This window comes from Neovison vison, chromosome 3 (assembly GCF_020171115.1).
Source record: "Neovison vison isolate M4711 chromosome 3, ASM_NN_V1, whole genome shotgun sequence".
Lineage (NCBI taxonomy): Eukaryota > Metazoa > Chordata > Mammalia > Carnivora > Mustelidae > Neogale > Neogale vison.
The window spans coordinates 78,443,293-78,466,202 of NC_058093.1; the positions used below are offsets into that span (position 1 = coordinate 78,443,293).

General features: G+C 37.5%; 1 protein-coding gene across 1 annotated transcript in view; it reads right to left on the reverse strand.

Moving 5' to 3' along the window:
* Positions 1–5,948: 5,948 nt before the first annotated feature.
* Positions 5,949–22,910, reverse strand: part of FRZB (frizzled related protein) — a 31,319-nt gene continuing 14,357 nt past the window's right edge. Inside the window, exons 3-6 of the mRNA XM_044242491.1 lie at positions 14,982–15,047; positions 10,924–11,128; positions 10,471–10,534; positions 5,949–7,192 (exon numbers count right to left, since the gene is read on the reverse strand). Coding sequence (XP_044098426.1) covers positions 7,076–7,192; positions 10,471–10,534; positions 10,924–11,128; positions 14,982–15,047 — 452 coding nt within the window. The 3' untranslated portion in view covers positions 5,949–7,075. The remainder of the gene's footprint in view (positions 7,193–10,470; positions 10,535–10,923; positions 11,129–14,981; positions 15,048–22,910) is intronic.

Consider the following 22,910-nt stretch of genomic DNA (forward strand, 5'->3'; position numbering starts at 1 on the left):
TATTAGAACACTACCATGTTCACTCATGTATGTATTATCAATGCCTGCTTCTAAGCCTCAAGGGCAGAGCTTGCAACAGAGGCTCTACTAAGTGTTAAGTATTTACTATGCAACCCTTTACAGAAAGGTGTGCCAACCCCTAGAATCAGGTTGTTCCCTTTTACAGCTGGCTGATAGGTTATCTTCTATTTTTCCAATATGTACTCATCCGAGCCCTTAGGAGTTATCCTTATTTCCCCAACTTCAGTTAAAGCCGCCTCTGTTTTGAGAACCCTCAGTGTGCAGCCTGGAATGCAGAGCCTGCACTTTTGAAACATAAACACTTTGTCTCAATATACTTTTAGTACTTCTGGAACTCTCTAGGAAATGAAAAACACCAAGAAGCTCCTCTAACAAAATTTAGCTCATATTGAGAACACATATCATTGCAAGAGATGTCTTCTTGCTCACCAAAACAATGAACAATAACCATTCTTGGGGACCAAAATTTTACCAATAACATAAAAAAATATATTGGCTTACTTGTTTTGTTCCTTCATGTGAAATAATCTGCTACTTACAATGAATAACAGCAAAACATAAAAACCCACTTCGAAAGCTGGAAGATTAAGTGAATCAATCTGGAAGTTGATATCCCCATAGAGATAACCAACAAAAAGATGTGAAGCTTCCCATAAGTTTACCATTCTCTGTATTTAAAAGTGGTTAGAGAAGAGTCTTGTTTTTTGACTTCCAAAATAAATCATATTTGGGGCGCCTAGGTTGCTCAGTGGGTTAAAGTCTCTGCCTTCGGCTCAGGTCATGATCCCAGGGTCCTGGGATCGAGTCTCGCATCGGGCTCTCTGCTTGGCAGGAAGCCTGCTTCTCGTCTCTCTCTGCCTGCCTCTCTGCCTACTTGTGATCTCTGTCTGTCAAATAAATAAATTAAATAAATAAAATCTTTTTTAAAAAAATAAAATAAATAAATCATATTTGGAAGGAAACACATTTTTATCAGTTATATAAGTTTTTGTAGAATTGAGTATTAGGTGTTTTTTTTCAGAATCTTACCTTAATTGAATGAGTGTTCTTCCTGTCTCCTGACCCTGCTACTTCTAAGCACATCAGCTTAAGAAGAAGAAGAAAAGAAAGAGGATTTCAGTCTTCAACCTGAGGATGAATGAAGGGAATTTTTTTAGTTTGCCATCTTAAAGATGGTGGAGCGAGAACAGGGCAGCGTGTAAGATCTCTTGGAAGCCACTTTTTCTTCTTGCCTGGGTAAGCACTCAGTGGGGCACTGTTTGAGAACTGTGGACCTTAAAGGGAGAAATCAAGAATAAAAGGTGGAACAATTCCGGTATTTATTAAACACCTACCATGCTCTGGGCACTGCTCGACAGGCTCTGCCCAGCTCCACTCACCTGATCTCAGAACTTGGAGAGCAGACTAAACAGCCAGTAAGTTGCCAAGCAAGAGTTTGAATCCAGGTGCCCTAACTTCAGAGCTCTTTTCCAGGTGGGTTAAGGAGGCTGTTTTGAATGAGTGAATATTTCTAAGGAAGTTTAGAAGTAGTAGTTTCAGGCTATTGGTACTGGGTATATAAAAGAGAAGCTAAAGACAAGACTGTCTGAACTAGGGATTTGAAAGAAATTTAGATGAGCTTCAGGGATATTGATCAAAGGGCTTAAAGAATGTCAATCTCTTCTATTTGTTTCATACTTGGCTTTCTAACAGTTCTGCACATACTTCCTACAGCCCTGTATTTGATTTAATGAGCAGAACAATATGAGGAGAAGCAGGACAGGGGAGAACGAACAAGAGGGAAAGAGATAAATGTTCACCGACAGGACAATGCCGTCTTCATAGGTATAATATTTCTGAACTCCATGCTTCTTTTTAAAGCTCTGATCAATCATTTGAGTTATAAGTCCCAGGGAAAGAGTTCTGCAGTAGAGATTTTGTTTACATTCATATATCCTTTTGTCTAGTTGAGTCAGAAGTATTTACCTCCAATTCTCTTCTTAATACTAGTATAGGGATCTTATCTCAGAGAAACCTTGATCCTCCCAACCAGAGTCACCAAAATAATGTAGAGATAAAATGAATGAACCAGATCAACTTTATTAGCTTTATTGGCCATCCAGTATAGACCAGAAATACTTTGTTCTCTGTTTCATAGACTATTTACCATCTCAGAGTGATCCTAAGCTTCGTGTATAATTCAACCTACCCTTGCTGATGCCCCATATTTTCCTAAGACCCAACCCTACAGAACATTCAGTCCCATTTCATGATTTGTAGTGTGTGTGGAGGGTGTTCTGGCTATTTGGAAGGGCAGCCCCAGCACTATTAAGAGGGGTGATTCCCTTCCATAGCCTTGAGATTAGTGGGAAGTTCTTTTCTACATTTGCTTTCATTTCTGATTTAGCTTCCGCAGTCCACACATCCTCTCCTTTTGGACTGGCAAGCTTCCCTGAGCACACCCTATCATTCTTCATAGCTCCTCCAGTTCTCAGCACCCACCATTCAAAGCAGAACCAACAAATAATGGTTGCATTTTATCCACCCCCCCCAAAAAAAACAGCTTTAGTTGTCTTTCAATGTGTTGAATCCCTGTCATTACAAAAATATTTAATGAAAGAAAGGCAGGAGGAATTAGGTCATATAAAATAGTGTTCTTTCTTGTCTGTGGAAGATGCTGGTGGTGGGAGGGCTTAAGGGAAGATCTAAGAGTGAGAAACAAAGAGTTCCCAGTAGAGCATAGTCAGTCTGGTTTTATGTGTGGCAACCAATCAACAATCAACTTTGAATTTCAACTTTCCTCGTAACATTGTTAAATACCATGAACTCCATACTTCTCTCCAAATTCAAGGGAAGACGGAAACTCAGAAGGAAAATACCATGTTTTCTACAGAGAATCCCATATCTTTAAACTACTAATGCCAAAACAAATCAAACTGTTAATACCAAAAGAATCACTTTGTTTATTTACCTGCTCCTCCTCTATAAGAATCATTCCATTGAAACTTTAATTTTGTAGGCAAGGAAAACTGAAAAATAAAAACAACAGTACTTGGGATCAGAATTGGAACTATATCATATACACTTTCTGGCATGCAGTCGGTAGACCTCAGTTTAAGAAAAAAATATGAGTAGCCCAGTCCATGCCTGATACTATGTTTTTTTTTTTTTTAGATGTCAAGATGCATTGATCTTTTTATCAGCATTTACAGTGGTGGAAAACATATAACTGGGGAAATAAAAATAAGAGCATCTGAGACCCAGCTCTGCTACTTACAAAACTCTAAGTTTCTAAGGTTTTGATTTCTTCATCTGTAAAATAGAAATAATACCTACTTCACAGACTTTCAAGGATTACAGGAGGTAACACAAATACAGGTGTTTTTTATAAAGCTCTAGCCACTGTTAGGTATTATTACCCAAAGAGATAACTTTAAAAAGGTCTGACTCTACCATTTTTTGTTATTAATACAGCTGGGAACCATGTTCAAAAACTCTACCAGTTGGATTTCAGTAATAGTATGAGAAATCTCTGCTTTACCTCATTTTTACTATCTTTTGAATGCTTATATTATCTAAATATTAAAGCTCCCAGTCTGAGTAAACACCAATCTTGAAATACTTATTTGTCATTTTAACTTGTTGAAAAAATAATAGCAAGTAATTTCTTGCAGAAGGCAATAAGTAGTGCTATTTACTCACAGTGATTGTAATTTTTGTATTTGTCTTCTTAATACAGAACAGATGTGGAAAGCCATGCATTTGTCCCACCCCACCCCCAAATGCTCAGTGCAACATATGGCACCGAATCAGATTACACTCTTTATGTGACACAGTAAAATACTCACATATCTGTGCAGAGAATCCAAATTTGCTGTTATTTTAATCTGTGCCAGTCTATTCAGCATGCACCTAACATTTTGGTGTTGTTACTTGGGCTGGAGAAATAAAAATCCTGAAGGTGAACAAAATTGCTCAAAGAAATTTTAAATTAACTCTTTAGATCTCAAGGTTACCCACAAGGGTGCATATATATTAAATGTTTAGTGGCTTTGGAAGTTAGTACCTGTCAGAAAAGCCCGTAGAGAGGCACGAATAAGATGTATGTGTATTATGGCAATTGGAGAGTAGAAATGATTTTGCAGTCTGATTAGAAACACAACCATCATGATGAAAATCAAGTTATCTCCCAAGAGAGGTCTGTACATAATTTATTAATGAAGATATTGCAACTATCGTAGCGAAATACCAGGAGCACATTATCAACACCACAATTCACAGACCTCATACCATTGGAAAGTTTGCTGACAGACTTTTACATAGAATGAGCAAAATCGAGCATTGCCAGTAGAGATCACTAAAGGGAAGGTGGCAGAGAACACAGGTGAATCCCAAAATGGAGTGCTCTTTTGTTTATAAATATAATTGTATATGTTCTGAGCATAAACTATGTCACATCTCTACACAGAAACTATTACCACCACCATAGCTATTTCTCAACCCTGAAAAAAATACTGTAGGGCCTGGACACGTCTGTGTCTTCCATTGCACATCAGAATATTTCTTCACTTAAAATTCCTCTTACTATGGGGGAGGTCCCAGGGTGGCTCGGTTGGTTAAGCAACCAACTCTTGATTTTGGCTCAAGTCGTGATCTCAGGGACGTGAGATCAATCCCCCGCCCCATTCTGGCTCCACCCTGGGCATGGAGCCTGCTTAAGATTCTCCCTCTGCCTCTGTCCCTCCCCCATTCTCTCTCACTCTCTCTCTCTTAAAAAAAATGTCTTCCTTACTATGCTTTGGAAGAGATGAGGACATTTCGTGGATTTGAGAAACCAATTCTTCTCAACCTCCTTCAGTCCATTCTTGCCCTTCTGCCCATAGTGAACATGAAAAACACATGAGAGAAAGAGAACATTGAAGAAGCATGACTTTCCAGTTCTGAATCCTTGATGCTCAAGTTGAGGCGTCAACACCACAATGAGAAATCCCAAGATACAGGTCTTCCCTTGTGCCACTTCACGACTCCCCTGGGACACCCAAACTCACCTTTTTTTTTTTTAAAAAAAATTTTTTAAAGATTTTATTTGCCTATTTGAGAGAGAGAGAGCATGAGAAGGGGGAGGGTTAGAGGGAGAAGCAGACTCCCTGCTAAGGAGAGAGGTCTCGATCCTGGTACTCCAGGATCACGACCCAAGCCGAAGGCAGTCACTTAACCAACTGAGCCACCCAGGCGCCCCCAAACTCACTTTTTTTAAAAAAATTATTTAATTTATTTGACAGAGAGAGACACAGCGAGGGAGGAAACACAAGCAGGGGGAGAGGGAGAGGGAGAAGCAGGCCTCCCGCTGAGCAGGGAGCCCAATTCGGGGCTTGATCCCAGGACCCCGGAACCATGACCTGAGCACACTTAACAACTGAGCCACCTGGGCGCCCCCAAACTCACTTTTTTAAGGCTATGACTGCAGCATCTAGAAAAAGATGCACCTGCCCTAGCCATTTGAGAATAAACCCCAAAGAGCAAGTGGCCAATTTACCCTCTTCATGGGAGTCTTCATGGGAGGCAAAAGTGGCGACTCTTCTGAGATTCCCAAACTGCAGGGGCTTAAGTAACAGCCAGAATGTCAGGATGATCTCTTACTTTCAAAAGGGAGAATTTAGAGGAATTATTAACTATTTGGGGAAATGATTGTTCCAGAATTTCATTCTGGCACGATTGCCCTGGTAGAAGGAAGCACAGCACCATTTTGCTTCATAAATGTTTTATTTTCAGTATACCATAGCTTAGAAATTTGATTCTGCTTATATGAAATATGTAAATTGAAGAGAAGACCCTGGCTAGAAGAAGGAAAGAAGGAAACGTATCAGTTGTTCCCCCAAGGTCCCTGGGGACACTGCAGCTTGGTTAGTGAGATTGTGCATGTGGTTCAAAAGTCAGAAAAACTGTTCTGACAACCAGAATTCCTTTTATTAGGCATATTTTACTGAGCATTAAACAGCACAAATCCAAGTGATCAAGTACAGGCCTGTAATTCAGTCCAGCTTGGGTGTGAGTGCACACACACCCACACACGCACATACACACAGGCACACCCTCACACATTTTACCATCCTGCAAACTACAGCATTTTATAGAGCTATGTATCTTTCAAAAATAACCCCCAGTGCACATGCATACATACTTTCTTTTCCTGGTCAATGCAGCAAGTCAAGATTTATTTTAAAAGGTGGGGAAAAAAAGACTCACACCAATGAGTTTATTTAAAGGGAAGCAAAATTAACAGAGCTACACTGATAACAGCAGATGTCTAGTTATAATTCGCTTCCCTAATGCTGATTAATATATTCATAAACAAACCAAATGTATTGCCCAAAGAAAAATGCTACTGTTTACACCCCAACAGCCACTGGTTTCAGTGGTGCTTCTCAATCAAGCGAAATGTTCTTTCCCCAGCATCTAGAACTATTTATTTTGCTTCCTGCCAATCTTGCAAATAAGTTATCTTGTGTGTCGTTTCCTCATAAATGCTTCCTGGTGCTTGATTGCCTGGCCTGTGTGGCATTTGATTTCAAACTGCCATTTTACCTTTATAAACATTCAGAACTTTTAAGCGTGAGGAGAATGCCCAAAAGGCATGTGAAAAGAGGCAATTGCAATTAGATAAGCAGACTGTTTTACGGCATATCTAGCTTTCTGTGGATACCAGAAAGCTCTCTTTGCATCCAATATTGCATTCCCAATCTGGGTGCAGAACAACAAATTAACATTTACTCCAGCAAAGAGGCCCTGGTATCAACATGTTTAATTTATTATTATTGCAAAGAGCAGTTTTCCCAGGATTAGTGAAACAGAATACATATATTTAAGGATCTGCACTCAGACCACAAAAAAAGAGGTGGGGGGGAGGGAAGAGAAAAATAGAAAACAAGAGAGAAAATAGAAGTAATATCAGTTACCACATGATTTTTGTGGTAAAAAATAGAATATGGCGTGCAATAGTGCAATTTTCCTTTGCTGGTCCAGCAATGCAAGTCTTAATAGGAAGTCCACTGATGTTCTTTCTGCATTTCAGGATTTAGTTGCGTGCTTGCCGGGGGTTGGAGTTCCTGCTGGACTTCTGACTCTGAGTGGAATCACTATGGCTAGAATCACTTTTATTCAGTCCAAGATGACGGAGCTTCATATCCCAGCGCTGTGAAATTTAAAACATTAAATGGTCACAGGCACATATCACCAGGGTTATCATTTCTATTATTCTAACAACTTAATAAGACCGCAAAGTCCAATCGCAAAAGCATTTTCCAAAAGTATAAAATTTTGTTTTCCTGAGATGTTATACAGACATAATTCTCTGATCATAAAAGAGTATAAAATTTTGTTATCAGATGATGCTAGATGGACACAATTCTCTGACCATAAAAAGCACAAAATTAGCCACCTAGAATATGTCAGCCATGTTTTCATATCAATCCTCAAACTTAAAATTTCCATGTAAAATGGTGACACAAGTATTTGTCCAAACCTGTGGGTATTTCTGGAGGTAATATACATAAGTCTGGCAACGAATGGAAGACACTCAGACTTTGAAGTGCTATTTTTCATTTTCTCTGACGATGTGCCAGAACTTAGTCTTTTAAGACATACATGATTTAAGCAGTGAAAAAAATGGAAATTTGGGGGGCAAATGGGATCTCTTAAAAATGTATTACCAAGGGGTACCTGGGTGGCTCAGTGGGTTAAGGTCCTGCCTTCGGCTTAGGTCATGATCTCAGGGTCCTGGGATCGAGCCCCGCATCAGGCTCTCTGTTCAGCAGAGAGCCTGCTTCCTGCCCCCCCCCAACCCCGCCTGCCTCTCTGCTGACTTATGATCTCTGTCAAATAAGTAAAAAAAAATCTTTAAAAAAATGTATTTCCAAGTAATTTCTATCAAATGCAACAATCACAACAGATGAGGGTCTACACTCAAAATTGTACAAAGCAGACATTCACAATGTTTCTAAAACCCACAATCAAGTTCACTAATATCCCATAATAACAATGCCAAGAGGGTCTACATGTAAAATAATAAATTAAAAGGAAGTTATATTTTGGATATTACAGGTAGTGAATAAGGACTACAACAGTACTTTTTAAATTTTGATAAATATAGAAATAAATTAAAATTGTAGATTGTCATTCAGTAGGTCTGGGATGGGACCCCAAATTTTCATACCTAGAAAGCTCCCCCGTGACACCAGTGTTGCTGGTGTAGAGACCACAATGAGCAGCAAGGAGCTAAGGTCAGAGGGCCCAAATTCAAATTCTACTTCCACCAGTTACTGTGGAAAGTTTTTGAACTTATTAAACCTCATTTTTATCATTAACACATTGAAATTAATAGAGCAGACTTATAAGACTGTCCTGAAGCTTAATAAATAATATATAAAGGGCTTAGTACATAATAAATTATCATTTTTCATTTACTACAAATAATTCTTCATTCTAGCCTACTCAATTACACAATCTTAGTTTTTCATATTAAAAAATAGTCTGATTCTCAGCTCCCCAAGGCAGACCAAATATTTTGATTTGAACATCCTGGTACACCAGAGACTTAGGTAAACAACAATTCGTATGGCAAAACCATAAGAAGGCCTTTATTAAATTCTTATTCTACTCACTGAACAAAAAAGAAAATCAGCTGAAAAGGGCAACTCTTATTTGGAAAAAAAAAAAAAGAAAAAAATGGTATCCTCCCTAAAACTTTTTTTCACATCCTCATATTGACAGGAAAATTAAAGTAAGAATCTCAATAAATCTAGACAAAAGAGACTTTCTACCCAAGATCTTTAGCTATGAATATCTGCATATGAATTAAAAATTGTTCACATTTTGGTTCAATTCTTCCCTTTAGCATGTTTAATTCCAGACTGAGAATATAAAGATTCCACAGTAACTCTGTGAGTCCCCTGTAGAAAGCAATGGAAAATATGTTTGCGTAAAAAATAGGATAAACCAGCCATGTGTCTTGGGTCTTTACATGATGGTCGCTGTTTGGGTATACCAAGAGAAGGAGAAAGCCTCGTTACATGCTTTGCAGCAGGGAGGTTGAAAACTCTTCCAACTGGTACAGGAATTTAGGACAAATTCCTGTTCTGCATTAGCAAGCAGAAAACCAAATTAAAAGGACAGTAAGAGATTCCAACTTCCTGAAAAAGAGCAATTTTTTTAATAAACACCACAGTAACTGAAAAGAGACACAAATGGAGAATTCCCACAAGTCTGAACTTGAAATACATCTCACTTTTGACAAATATACTGGGGGGAAGAAAGAACTTACCAAAGGGTAGTTTCTCCCTGAAAAATAATACCCTTTACATTTTTGTAGGTCACTTAAACTGAAATGTGTCTGCTCTGTCAAGTGCCAGATGTATAAGATAAACTGCCCAGGGGTGTTTAACTTACCCTGTAAATGTTTCCCAAGCCTTCAGACTCACAGAAGGAAGGGGATGTATTATGTTTGGTACAATTCCCACTCTTTCTTTCTCCCTCCCTGCCCACTACACACACACACACACACACACACTTTTCAATTCTTTGCCATTCTATGCATACACTCCATTCTTTGAGACAGATTTGCTTAGTATAGTAAGAAGAAATGAAACCTTCTAACTTTCTATAATAATTTACTGTGATTTCTAAAAACACATCATTTCCAGAATCTAAGAATCATTGGCTTAAAAATAAACCTCCATTACTGCTATAAAGACTGATTTGGTCAGATCTCTTACATACAGATGAATGTGGCTGCAGCTTGTACAGAGGAATTGGTGTCTATGAATTGAGATGACAATGCTAGTTTCCTGCCCATCATTTATTATCCCCTTCTTCTTTGACTCACAAAACTGCAATTTGTTCAAGGAAGCAATATGTCCAGCTAAAAAATGACACTTGCCATTTTCTCTTGCAGGTAGGGATGGAAGGGAGACTAAAACCCAAGTATAAATTGCCAGATGGGACACTTGGAAAGCCCTTTCTACCTCCCCTTTTTTCTCTCTGAAATATAGGTGGGATGCTGGAGGTGGGCAGCCATCTTGTGACCTCTAGGTGAATATGAGCTGGAAGCAGTTCCCTTAAAAATGGCAGAACAGGAAGCAAGGAGGATCCTGGAGCCCTAAGGATAATGTGGAGCCACCCAACCAGGACTAGATTAACCATACTCAGATTTCTCACTGTGAGAAGATTTATTATGGCTAAATCTCTGATACATTACAAAGAATTCACTCCTTAAATTAAATTGGCATTAAAAACAAACTCCATCTTCAGAATTTGAGACCCAGACAGAGAAACAGACAGACACACAGAGACACATACGTCTCAGCTTTAAGTATTTCTCATGCTCTTAAGGGCAACTCTTTCATGTAAATGACGAATGACTATTTTTCTGCTTTTATTTTTATGTATCACTTTGAACATAAGATTCAGGCTTACCTTAACTTTTTTACCAAGTCGATCCTTCCATTTCTCAGCAATAGAACCTTCCACCAACAGTAATCTATATTTTTTAAAGAAGCAACCATTTTTGAAAATTAAAATGTATTATTGAAAAACACAAGGAATCTTTGTCAAGAAAGATTTACTATTTATTCTCGAGTAGAACAGCCAAGTTTTAGAGCAGTAATTCTTAACAATCTGGAAGTCATGGACTCCCTTAAGAAGAAATGATGTTATGACCACTGTCCCCAGAGAAATGCACACCCACAAATTGCACACATACACTTTTCTATCCAAAACATTATATTGAGGGACCCAACCAAAGCCTATCTCCCTAGAAGGCAGAAAGAGCCCCAGTAAGAACCCCAGAGTAAGAGGTCTAGAGAAATGCATAGGATAAAAGAAAGGAGAAGCACAGCAATTATTCTGAATCCTTAGGGAGTGAATTACCTGGAGCGTTCCTCATCTTCATAGCCCATGATGATATACTCCTCGTTAACATTAAGTGGAGGACACAGGCAGCCAGAGCTGGTATAAAGGTTAATGGTGTCCCTTGGAATGTTTACCAGAGAAGCCTTTAGAATCTCCTTTACCTCAACTACAACAGTCACGTCATGGCACTTGGTCTTTACTTCTTTAACTTTAGCCCGAATGACTAGATAAAAGAAAATAAAGCTGATGTGGTAATATGATACACAGTAATGCCCTAATCAAAAAAGACAGGTGGGCTCCTTTCTAGTCAATTCAAAAACGTTGACCAGATTTTTTTGCCTTAGATGGTAGTGAATGACACACTACATAACACAGCTGCCCCTTTACTCTTCAGCCCCATCCCTTTCCAATTCGTGTACGCATACATGTTTGTGTGTGTGTGTGTGTGTGTGTGTGTGTGTATTTCATTGTGAGAAATCCACTTAGATAATCAAAGGTTGAGTGACTCTGATGTGATTTTCCTCCAAAATTTTATTTTGAATGTGTACATATGTGCTTTGAGTTGCTGTCAACAGGAATTTATATTTATTGCACTCTGTGTAAAGACCTGGTATTTGATATGTTTTGTTTCTTTCTATCAGATGTATTAATGAATTTTCTAAAGAGTTGGGGCCTCTTCAGTGTTTTAAAGTCCTGTTCTACAGTGTTCCCCAGCTGCTTCTGCGACCTCTCTACCTTGCTCATCTTAGGGACTGTTCAGACACCAGCTCCGTTCTCCTTTGTTTCAGTTCAGATTATCTTTTATATTCTCCTGTAGGTATACTACATTTTCTTCTTGAATAAGAACTGCTACCACAAGATCCTGTTTCCTCCATGTGTTTTGAAGTCAGACTCCCCCACATTCCCTCCCTTCATGAGCTATGGAACATGGTCTACTAAGTTCATTACATGATGTACCTCACTCAACAGAAATCCTGACACCCAGTGTAGCTCACAAAAGCCACCTTCACTTCTCAGTATAAAGATGAACCCCCTTAAAGTAACCAGCTCAGCTGCAAAGTCCAAGTATTTAACTCAGAATCTACAAAGTACAGTTCTGCTTCTAATCTGTATATTCTGTCCTCTGGAAGAGCCAAATGTTTTAGATTCCTTCTTCTGATAAATGAGCTTGTCTCCCCCCCCCCTTTTAAGGAGGGCTTTGGAAAGGCCTGCAAAGAAGTAAAAATGTCAATTAGCAAGAAGCCAGTGGCTTTTGGCCCAGCTCTCTAGTCCAATATTCAGGGACGTTACAGAGAGGAAGACAAAGTGTATCTAAATGAACCCACTTTTCCAAAGTCTCTTAGGCATATCTCTGCAAACCACTTTAGTCTAAGTTCCTTCCCACAGATTTTAGTCTTTTGGATTACAAAGGAATGGAAAAAAGTAATCCATGAAAACGTAAAGCCAGCAATAAGCCATTCCTCCTATCAGTGTCCCGACTTGATACAGAAATGTTCAACGTTCCACCGGTAGGACGTACGGATGAGAGAAATCAGGTTGCTGATTCTAAAATCTTTAGGACAAAATCTCATTTTTGCTCCACAGGTATTTCAATTTCTGGAGAAAGTATGAGGACTACCGTGAACGAAATAGAACTACCCAGCTGTCCCTGCTTGGTGTGAACTTGCAAGCAAAGGAATCCCTTCTTCGTGTTCTCGCGTCTATATTTTAACAAAAAAATAAGATTACCCTTTTTGAAATGGCGTTTGGGAGATTCAGATGATAAATTGACAAGCCTGGCTCGCAGACATTTTTTTGTGTCCTGGTTTATGTAAATGTGCTTCAGAGCCTCCATCAACTCTTAGAGATTAGCCAACTGTGCAAATGTTCTCTAACTAATGATTTATTTACCCAGTGTGTCTACTATTTTCATTAGAAATTTTTAGCACATGTACCCACTCCAAAATAAATACCTCTCTACAAGACTTACTTTATTATTCAAGTAATTTGGTTAAAGCTCAAGAGCTTTTACTGAATTAATCTGAATGAAGCAGAGGTTGTGTGAATTATCATTTACTCCCACCCCCAACTTTGTTTTCTCATTAGACACAGGCAGACACTGGTGATAAAAATCAACATATTTTAAAATTTAAATTGCATTTTCCTTTCAGAGTTCTTCCTTCTACTTAATCATTTGAGTGCTTGTCTTCCCCCGCAAAGAGGCTTAAAGTAGTAGCTACAGACCCATGAAAACCCTTCAACTATGGGCAACCTGGTTATTGTTTGGCTATGAGGAAGAAATGATCTCCTTCCCACTGACTGTGACTTGTATTCCATTTTACTTTATAATGTTCACTCAGACTTGTAACCACTCGTATTATAACTTTTAACCAAAATAGCAGGACCAACTGCCACAGCTCTAAGAAAGTGAGATAAAGTAAAAATTAATAATAAGAGAAGTAAAATAAATACAAAGTCAACTAAATTTCCTTGAAATAACATTTTTATTACGCTTTTGTTTTTAGTATAACTATACTTAAAAGTTCACATAACATTTTTCAGTCTTGAAAAACTATCTCCTAAAAATTGAAAGCTCCATTTCCTTGTGATTTTTCACATCAGTTTTTAGAGGAATGGGTTCTCAGATGAGCAGCCAGGCATTTGACTTCTCAGAAAAACATGACCTTCCAACCTTGGAAAGTGCATCTACCACTGACTAAGAGAAATTAGATTCCTCTTAAGATGAGTAGTAAGCAAAAAATAAAAATTGATTTCATTGAAGAAAAACTTGGGAAACTAGTACATTTATTTCAAATAGATTTATTTACACTGAGAATTTTCTTCTTTATACCTTCTAAGACACAGTATTTTCATAGATATCAAAAATTACTCTTAGAGTCTTACCCAACTTCTCTCCTTCCAATTCCCAGCAGTATAGAAATAAAAATAAATCTGTGCTGTATGTCCTCTATCTTCTAAAATAAGGCACATAAATTCGATAATAAAATTCTCATTTTAATAATGTTTCCTTTAAAAATCTATTTAATTGTCATATTTTTATTCATTGGCTCAGCATCAGCAGTCTTCTTCAGGGATAGTCACGTGACCTTTATTAACCTCATAGATGGTAGGGGGAAAAATCACAATAAAATGCCTATCCATTACAGCAAATGATGATTTGTCCCTTATTTTATCAGCTGGAAAACTCTGAGCCTTTCAAATATAACAGGAATTGAGATCTGTGACTCTGAAGCATGCCAGTGCCCAAAAGAACATTCTAAATAAGAAAGGACAATCTGGGTTCAATAAACACTGATAAAAATTAGCATAATAATACACCTCCGGGGACAGTTGAAAAAACTATGAAGGACAGTGTACAGGAGCCGCCCAGCACAGTACCTGCTACAGAGACAGGAGGTTTTTCCTCCTTCAGTTAAGTCTGGCAGCTACATTTGGAGGGAGTGGTGGTTCTTCAGTTAATATTTTAACAGAACGTCACTTTTCTTGGTCAAGCTGGACAAAAAAACTTTTCCTTAATTGAATACTAACAACTTTTGCCAGTGTTACCTTCCAGTTCTGTCAGTGTGTTCCAGGAGCTAGACTGACTGGAGAAACCAAGCTGTCCTCTATTACCCATCAGTCCCTTAGGCATCAAAGCGCACTGGGGAAGCGGACTTCGAAGCACGACTGAAAAACCCGGGCAGCTCCAGACCCTCAGGCTCCAACCCTCCTTAGCCTGTCAGGGAAAGAAGTGTCCCTCCCATCTTGTCTGAAAAGCAGCTCTGGGTGCTCACTTACTTACATGGTTCTAAGATGGCCGCAACGCAGCCTGAGCTGCTGTAAAATCAAGCATTTGTTAAAAGTTCTGCCCACGAGAAAAAAGAAAAAAAAGAATTTTGCCCATGAGACGTTTTAATTGCTCGGGAGGAACAGTAAACTTGTGCTTGAAAGTTGTCCTTGTTTGGTTCTCAGCCTTAATTTTAAACTGCCCTACGAGCTCATGCACAAGCATGCGTGCGTGCACACACACACACACACACACACACACCCCTTTCTCAGCACAGCAGTTTATAGGTCAACCATGAAGTTATCCTTACCATAGTTGTAATTGTTTCGGAAATAGGTCTTCTGTGTAGCTCTAATGGGCTTACATTTGCAGCGTTCTGAAAAATACAACATTTTCGCTATAAGCAAAAATTCACCATGAGCTCTCTTTTTAGTTGTTCGTATTTCTTGGTAAGAGTCAATCCAAATTTGGTGATGAGGAGGCTCTTCACCATTCTATGTGTCTGATCTCTTTCTCCTGGGACTACATTCATGTTACTTCTATTTACCTAGCCTCTTATTTAATGCCAATATGTTCATAAGCTTCTCCTCTTCAGCAAACCACCCAAATCCTAAGGAAACCCTGTTCACTGCCACGCATGAAGAGGGCATGAACCCCAAATCCTAAAAGAGTTATGTTTAGTGCCTGTGGAAGTAGAATCAATGCCTACTGAAAGGCAACTTCCTGCTCATGCTAAGGTAACTGGTTTGCCTCTGTGGGGTCCCACCTGCATTCATATATACTTTACTGATTACAGGTCATTTTTTTAAATATTAGTTCCTGATCTAAAAGCAACTCAGTGAGATAAGTAGGTTTGATTACAACCCAGTGAACTTAGTAAAGTTCTTAAGAGCAGCCAAGAGTCCCATCTAGAGGCCGAATAACTGCTATTTTACTCAATGGTATTTTTATTCTTATTGGAAGAAATTACTAGATACATAATTTAAAAATGAGAAGTTCCATGCTTTTTAAATCTGGTGAGTAGTGACAAGAGTACATTTTATATATAAGACAGGTATATGTAATTAAAGTTTGTATTGTCTCAAAATGTTTTATATATAGGATAGATACTTAAAATCTTGGAAAGTGGATTACTATACTGTTTATATATTAGTTGACAAATATATGTCATATATGCATCATAACCAGGGTAAGTTGTTAGTCATTAAAGCCAATATAAAATTAGATAATAATACACAATTATCTCAGGAAGCATTCTAGTTTGTGTAAAGATTTCTTTAAACTAGTCTGCCTGAGAAAGCTTCATTAAACATAAATGGCAGCTGTCTATGCTGTGACACAGAAAAAGGAAAAAAGAGCACATGAATCACAGAAAGTCAATAAAAGTATTTTGTTTAAGAAATGTTTTGTTAGCATAGACCAATAAAAGGCAGAAGCTTTTGATGACCAGCTGATGTTTTCTAATCAAAATAAATTTTACTTGCAGTTGAACTTATAGAGGACATGTTTTAAAGTAGCAGTCCCAAGAAGAGTATTAAGCACCATACTAGCAGTGTTTAAGTTCTAGAAATCACCATTGATGGGGATAGGTGCTATTCTACAAAGCAAGAGTAGCAACGCCGTTCTCATCCACGAGAGAGGTGAGGATTTTCTCACACTACACACAGCACATCCCTTGTTCTGCAGATAATTTTTAACACACAATTTCCCTAGAATAAAGACCTCAAATAAATAAATTATGGGTAACTTCAATGTTGGTTGCTATTCTGAAGAATTCTACTCCAATAATTACTTTCTTATTCACAAAATATTTATATTCCCATTTGTCAGAAAAGGAAAGATATCTAGGTCTATCGTATAGTTGCTTTATTTTTAATGGAAATGTTATAGTTTTTTTAAGGAGATATTCTTTTCTTGCTGAAATACAGTTGGCACAGAATGTGACCTTAGTTGCAGGTATACAACACAGTAATTAGACAAGTCTTTACATTGTGCCATGCTCACCAAAAGTGTGGCTACCATCTGTCCCCACACGTAACTGTTAGAATACCACTGACCATATTTCCTACGTGTGCCTCTTATCACTGTGACATATTCATCCCATAACTGGAAGCCTATACCTCTCACTCTCCTTCATCCCTTTTGCCTATCCTCCCCACCTCATCCCCTCTGGCAATAACCAGCTTGTTATCTGTATTTATGGATCCATTTCTGCTTTGCTTTTTTTTTCATTTGTCTTGTTTTTTAGATTCCGCATGTAAGTGAACTCATATATGTCTTTCTCAGTGTGACTTATTTCACTTAACATAATACCTTCTACGTCCACCTATGTGGTCACAAATGACAAGATCTCATTCTTTTTTTGATCAAGTAATATTCCAGTGTGTGTGTGTGTGTACCGCATATTTATCCATTCATCTATCAGTGGACACTTAGGTTGCCTCCTTATTTAGCTGTTATGAATAATGCTGCAATAAACATAGGAGTTCATATATCTTTTCAAATTAGTGTATTTGTTTTCTTTTGGTAAATACCCAGTAATGAAATTACTGGATCACTTGGTGCTTCTAATTTTTTTTTTTTTAAGTAAGCTCTACACCCAATGTGAGTCTTGAACTCACCCTAAGATCAGGATTTGCATGTTATACCAACTGAGCCAGCCAGGAGTGCCCTTATTTTTAATTTTTTGAGGAACCTCCATACTATTTTCCACAGTGGCTGCACCAATTTACATTCCCATGAACAGTTCACAAGGGTTCCTTTTTAAGGAGAGCTATTCTTGAGATGAGACCATTTCTGAAGCAATAACTGCTATGGTCTTTGATTTACAAATCATTCTCACCCATATACACACGGGGATTTGTGCTTTTCTAGCATTTAAAAATAGATATTTCTTAAATGTGATGCATGTAGGTTAACCATCTACATATTTGTAATTCTTCAGAAATTTGCTCATACTCTAATAATAACTCTTGGCAAAACTATACCAACCATCACTGGATTGAGTCTAATATGATGTGTTACCATACAACTTTACTTGAAGCATAAACAAACAGACTCCATAACCTTCCCAAGGAGATATTTTTCAAAAATCAAATCATAAAGTAATTTAGAAGATTTCAAGTAAGTATTTATATAACTATATATAATCAGCTACATATGCAAAGCTAGGCCACTTCCTAATAGCTAAGGAGCAGAGCGATTATATTTTCGGAACTGGATTTGATTCATTTACAGTGCACTTACCTCTGCTAGCCTCAGAGGTGGCAAAGCCTTATCATAAAAGCGACCCTTGCCATGCTTGGGTCCTTAGCTCTTGTTACAAACAAACATCTGCCTAGCTGAAGTAACTAGTAGCTCAATAAAATAACAGAATAAAAGGAGAAGTAGAAATTTATATCTACAAGGCTCAAATATGGAAAGACTTCCTTTCACTTATTTATGCTAACTCAAACCAAACATATTCATATGAGAGCATATTCATGAAAAATATATCTTAAATCAATTCTTCATCCTCTAACGTGCTTTCACTCACATCTACATATATATCCCCAAAAGCCCAAGAACTGGGAAATTGCAAAGAATCATGGAGGGATATAGTACATGCATTATTCATTATGTTTTTGTCCGTGATACCCTTAATCAGATTGCAACAGCCTTCTTTTTTTCCCCTTCTTTTAGTATAAATAGTTAATTTCTCAGACTTTTTATGAAGCCAGAAATATTATCATCATTTCTACTTTAATTTGCTAATAATTTTGCTAGCAGTCTTCCTCTCCCAGCTTCCCAACTGCACAAGGTTTTTAAATTTTGCTTTCCACAGTGGCAAAATAAAATCTATTATTTACTGAGCTTTGCACAGAAACCATTAGATATTGATTCGCTTGCATTCCACTGTTGGGAAGAAAAGGTTGTCAAGGAACTGCCTTGGCATTTTTCTCTAAGGAAAAAAGTACATGAATAAGTTAAAGGAGCAGGCTGCAACAAAATGAAGTGACAAAGAACTCTTCAAATGTGGGGAAGGTTTTATATGAACAATTCATTCTCTTCAACATCTAGGATGGAATGTAACATCCTGAATTGCGGAATAACATGGCATTCTACATCCCAGGAGCATCCATGGACCTCCACCTCTGGCAGGTCTCCCTCATGTTTTTGCTTGGTTCTCTCAGACACTCTCCTAGAATCAATGATTTCCTACTTCTTTGCTAATGAAATTGAAGACTGTTCATCATCCTCAAACAAATAGGAGTTTATCACCCTCATACAAACATTAGTTTGCAAAATTAACATGGCTGAGCTCCACAGAATCTGGTCTGCAACTCAGAGGAGATGCCCCCCCAAGTGCACTGTCTCACAATGAGGTTTCTTTTAAACAAAATTCAGAGAGGAAAGCAATCCTTCTTTATTTGAATTTTTGTTCATAAAAATGGGTTCATTTATTGATAATAGTATTTTTAAAGAATCATACGGTTTCATAAGATCTAAATAATTATAAGTATCTGATAAAACTATGAAATCTGATTCTCAGTGGACCTTCACTACTTAGTACAATCTGTTTACATTCATACGTAAGGATGATACAACTTTCTAACCTTGACCTTTGCTTGAAATCGACTAATGCTGGGTCCAATCCAGAGCTAAAAGACTCTAACTGACTTCCTTTGCTAGATTCTAAAGCCCCTATAGTTTTTCAGGTACCATGACTTTGGAATACTACTGTCTACGAGTTAGTATTTTTCTGCTTTTTCTAGGAGAAGACATCTTAGAGCTGTGTGCAGAATCTATTGTCAAAAAATACATGGGGATTAAAGAAAATGTAATTCTATTTGTTTTACAATTTCCACTGTAATTCTTTCAAGATTAGAATTTCCGCAATTTTAATTTGTACCAAATGTATTATATGTTTTATATCTTGACATTTGGCCTTAGAAGCCCACTTGACTTCTTCCCTCCATTTTAAGAAACAGGAGCAAACCACAACTTTTAAAACAGACAGAAAAAATAAATTTTTACAATTTGAATATCTATATTCTTAACTACGACTTCTTTACTGAGATCCAGGTTCATATTTGTAACCACCTATAAGAGGTGTCGGTAAGTACGCCCTTAGGTAATTTCAGACATACCCTTCATAGAATTATTGGGAGAATTAAATGAGAAAATACACATAAAATACTTATCATGGTACCTGGTATGCCTGCCCCATAAATGTCAGATTTAATCAAGATTCACTGGGATTTTTTTAATCCATTCTATATAAAGACCATCTAATGATAAGAGAAGCACTATTTATCTTAGGTTCCTTGCCACCTACAGAACTGAGGTGTCCAAAATTAAGCAATCAGGCGTTTCAACGGTACCAGATTCTGCTATTTTGACTCAGGTGGACCAAGGTAATTTCTGTCCTGATATAAGAAGTCCATTTGAATTGTCATGTACATATTCAAAATGGGAAGGATCAAACTTAGCAAGCCAAAATGATCACATATGTGACCATTCTAATAATTATTACAATGCAAGAGAATATGACAAAATGATTAAGGGCATGTGGGTTTGAATCCCAACTCCATTCCTTCCCAGTTGTGTGACCTTGGGCCAGTTACCTTTAGCAAAACTTTCTAAATGAATACTGTCTACCTCATAGGGTTATTGTTAAGAATTTAAAGAGTAATTCACTTAAGGAATTTGGCACAAAGCCTATTACTTAGTAAATCCCTCACTGAATGTTAGCTCTTAGCAGTAGGGGTAATATATAAACAAACCAAAAAGATCTGAAGATATTTTATGCAAATTTAAGAGCAGTTGGTGAAACAGAAGAGACAATTTGCTAAAGAAAAATCATTTGCAAGTTGATTTTAAAATTAAAGTCAAAAGTTTATACTTAAAAGTTTTAAGTTTAAAGATAAAAATGTACTAAGTTTTCCTAGAGGTAGAAACTTTTATATGTATTACATTTAGGTGGGGGCGGGTAACTAGATTAAAAAAATAGAATTGAGAAATCATATTGGTATTGTGCTCCACAAAGGTACACTACTATGCTTTGCCTCACAATGGGGTGGGTGACTGGGCCCAAGGAAATTCTGAGGGGTGATGGAAATGTTCTTTATTTTGATCTGGGTGATAGCTACATAGGTGTATACATTTGCCAAAATTCATTGTGCCATACACTCAATTATGCATTTTACTGTAGGTGAATTATATGTTGATAAAGTACCAATAACATAAAAATTCATGAGACATTCCTTTCATTTTTCCATAAACTGAAGTGTGCCATGACTTAGCAGCTGTTCATTACATGTTAAAATAATATTTATTTCCCAATCATAAGCATAAGGCAAAGAATCTGTTGGATTTTATTTTGGATAAGAGCAGTATGTGGAAAATGCAATGCAGCTGATGGTGAATGGAGGTAATATAATAAGGCTTTAAAAAGCAAAAATAACATTTGCTCAGTTTTGCTTAAAAAACAAACCTCAAATATTGTAATAAAGGTCTCTATTCATAGTAATTTGTACTTTGTAAAAGGGAACTGTTTAAGATTGAGAGGACTAACACTGTATTAATAAGAAAAGGAAATTTAGTTTATTCCTTTAGGATTTGGGTCTTTGGAAATTTTTAAATAAACTGTCCTTCACAACATTTCTGGATCCAAGGGTCATTCAGGACATACAAAATATAGATAGTCAATGAGATTTGCCCATTTTCTCTTGTGAGATCTGAAGTGTTATGTTCAACAATATATTTTACAGTAGTCAATTAAAAACATAAAGTGGGCTTCACAGTCTTTTAGAACATCATATATCAGGGCTCCTAGGTGACTCAGTTAAATGTCTACCTTCAGCTCAAGTCATGATCTCAGGGTCCTGGGAGGGAACCTTGTGTCTGGGTTCCCTGCTCAGTGGGGAGCCTGACTCTCCTTCACACCTCTACCTGCCCACTCCCCAACATGTGCTCTCTCACACGTTCACTCTCTCTTTCAAATAAATAAATAAAATCTTTTTTTTAAAAAATCAGTTCTCTCTCTAGCCCTCTCAAGTACACACAAAAGAGGACAGAAAATGGAGGTGCAGTCACTGCTCACTTCCTCGTCCCATACCCCAGGCATACAGAATGCCTGGCACGAGGAGGCAGCCATTACATTTCTAATGAACTGTAGGGTGGATGGACCAATAAGCTGAATATGAAGTTTCCATACTGGGGACCTGAGAAAACAATGGTGTTACATACCAAAAAAGAAAGTTGCAAAGAAGAAATCTCTAATACAAAGATAGCTTTAATTCTTAACTAGGTTGTATTTGAAGTACAACTAGGTGACTGGGTAGAAGTGTTTACCGAAGGAAAATGTGGTGCTCTACCCTTGACAGTGATAAGACCTGGAGTCATGAGAGTGATAACTAAGCCCATGTAGCTGGATGCAATCCAATGGGAAGAAACGATTGTAAGGAGAGAGGAGCAGAGGACAAGCACAGAGCCTTGGAGGATGCCCACAGCTGGGGGACAGGAGAAGTACAAGCATGATTTGGGTAACAGCTCGAGAAGAATGCTTAGGAATAAAAAATGAGTCAAAATTGTCAAATACTGCAAAGTAATTTAAAAAAAAAAACTGAATGCATATACTTTTAAGCTATTGTAAAATTTTAAGTATTACTACTTTTTACCTATCCTAATTTTTTTCCAATAAAGGGCAGAAGTTACCCCCAAGTTAATTCAGCTGCTATAGTCAATAAACATTGGCACCAAAGAAAAAAATTAAATTCCTTCCCCAAACTAGAAGGAAGTCAAAGGGGAGGAAAGAAGTTTGGAGAAGAAGAAAGAGAATGAATCTATACCACCCAAGCCAGGCCTAGGCCATCCCCAAAAGGGAGGATGTTCCTCAGAACCTGGAAGAGTTTCTCGGAAACACCTCTAAAATAGAGGCAGGAAGATGTTAATGGAACGTTTTAGAGCACCCAACTTATGCTGGGGATTCTGCTAATGTTGCCCTGATTTGAAAATATACCTGATGAAACCTCAGAGGTCAATACAGTGTGATTTTATATTTGGAAACAAAGCAGAAAAGTAATTTGATTATGCGTCTATGATTATTTAGTGTCAGAATTTACCGGCTAGATCTCCTCCCTGGGAAAAAAAAAACAAAACTGTGTTTTTCAAATACAAAAATTCATAAATTGGTCACCATCCCAAAGTAGAAAGCTGAGAGAGTTCTTTTAATAAAAAATAGATCTTTTTGTTGCAC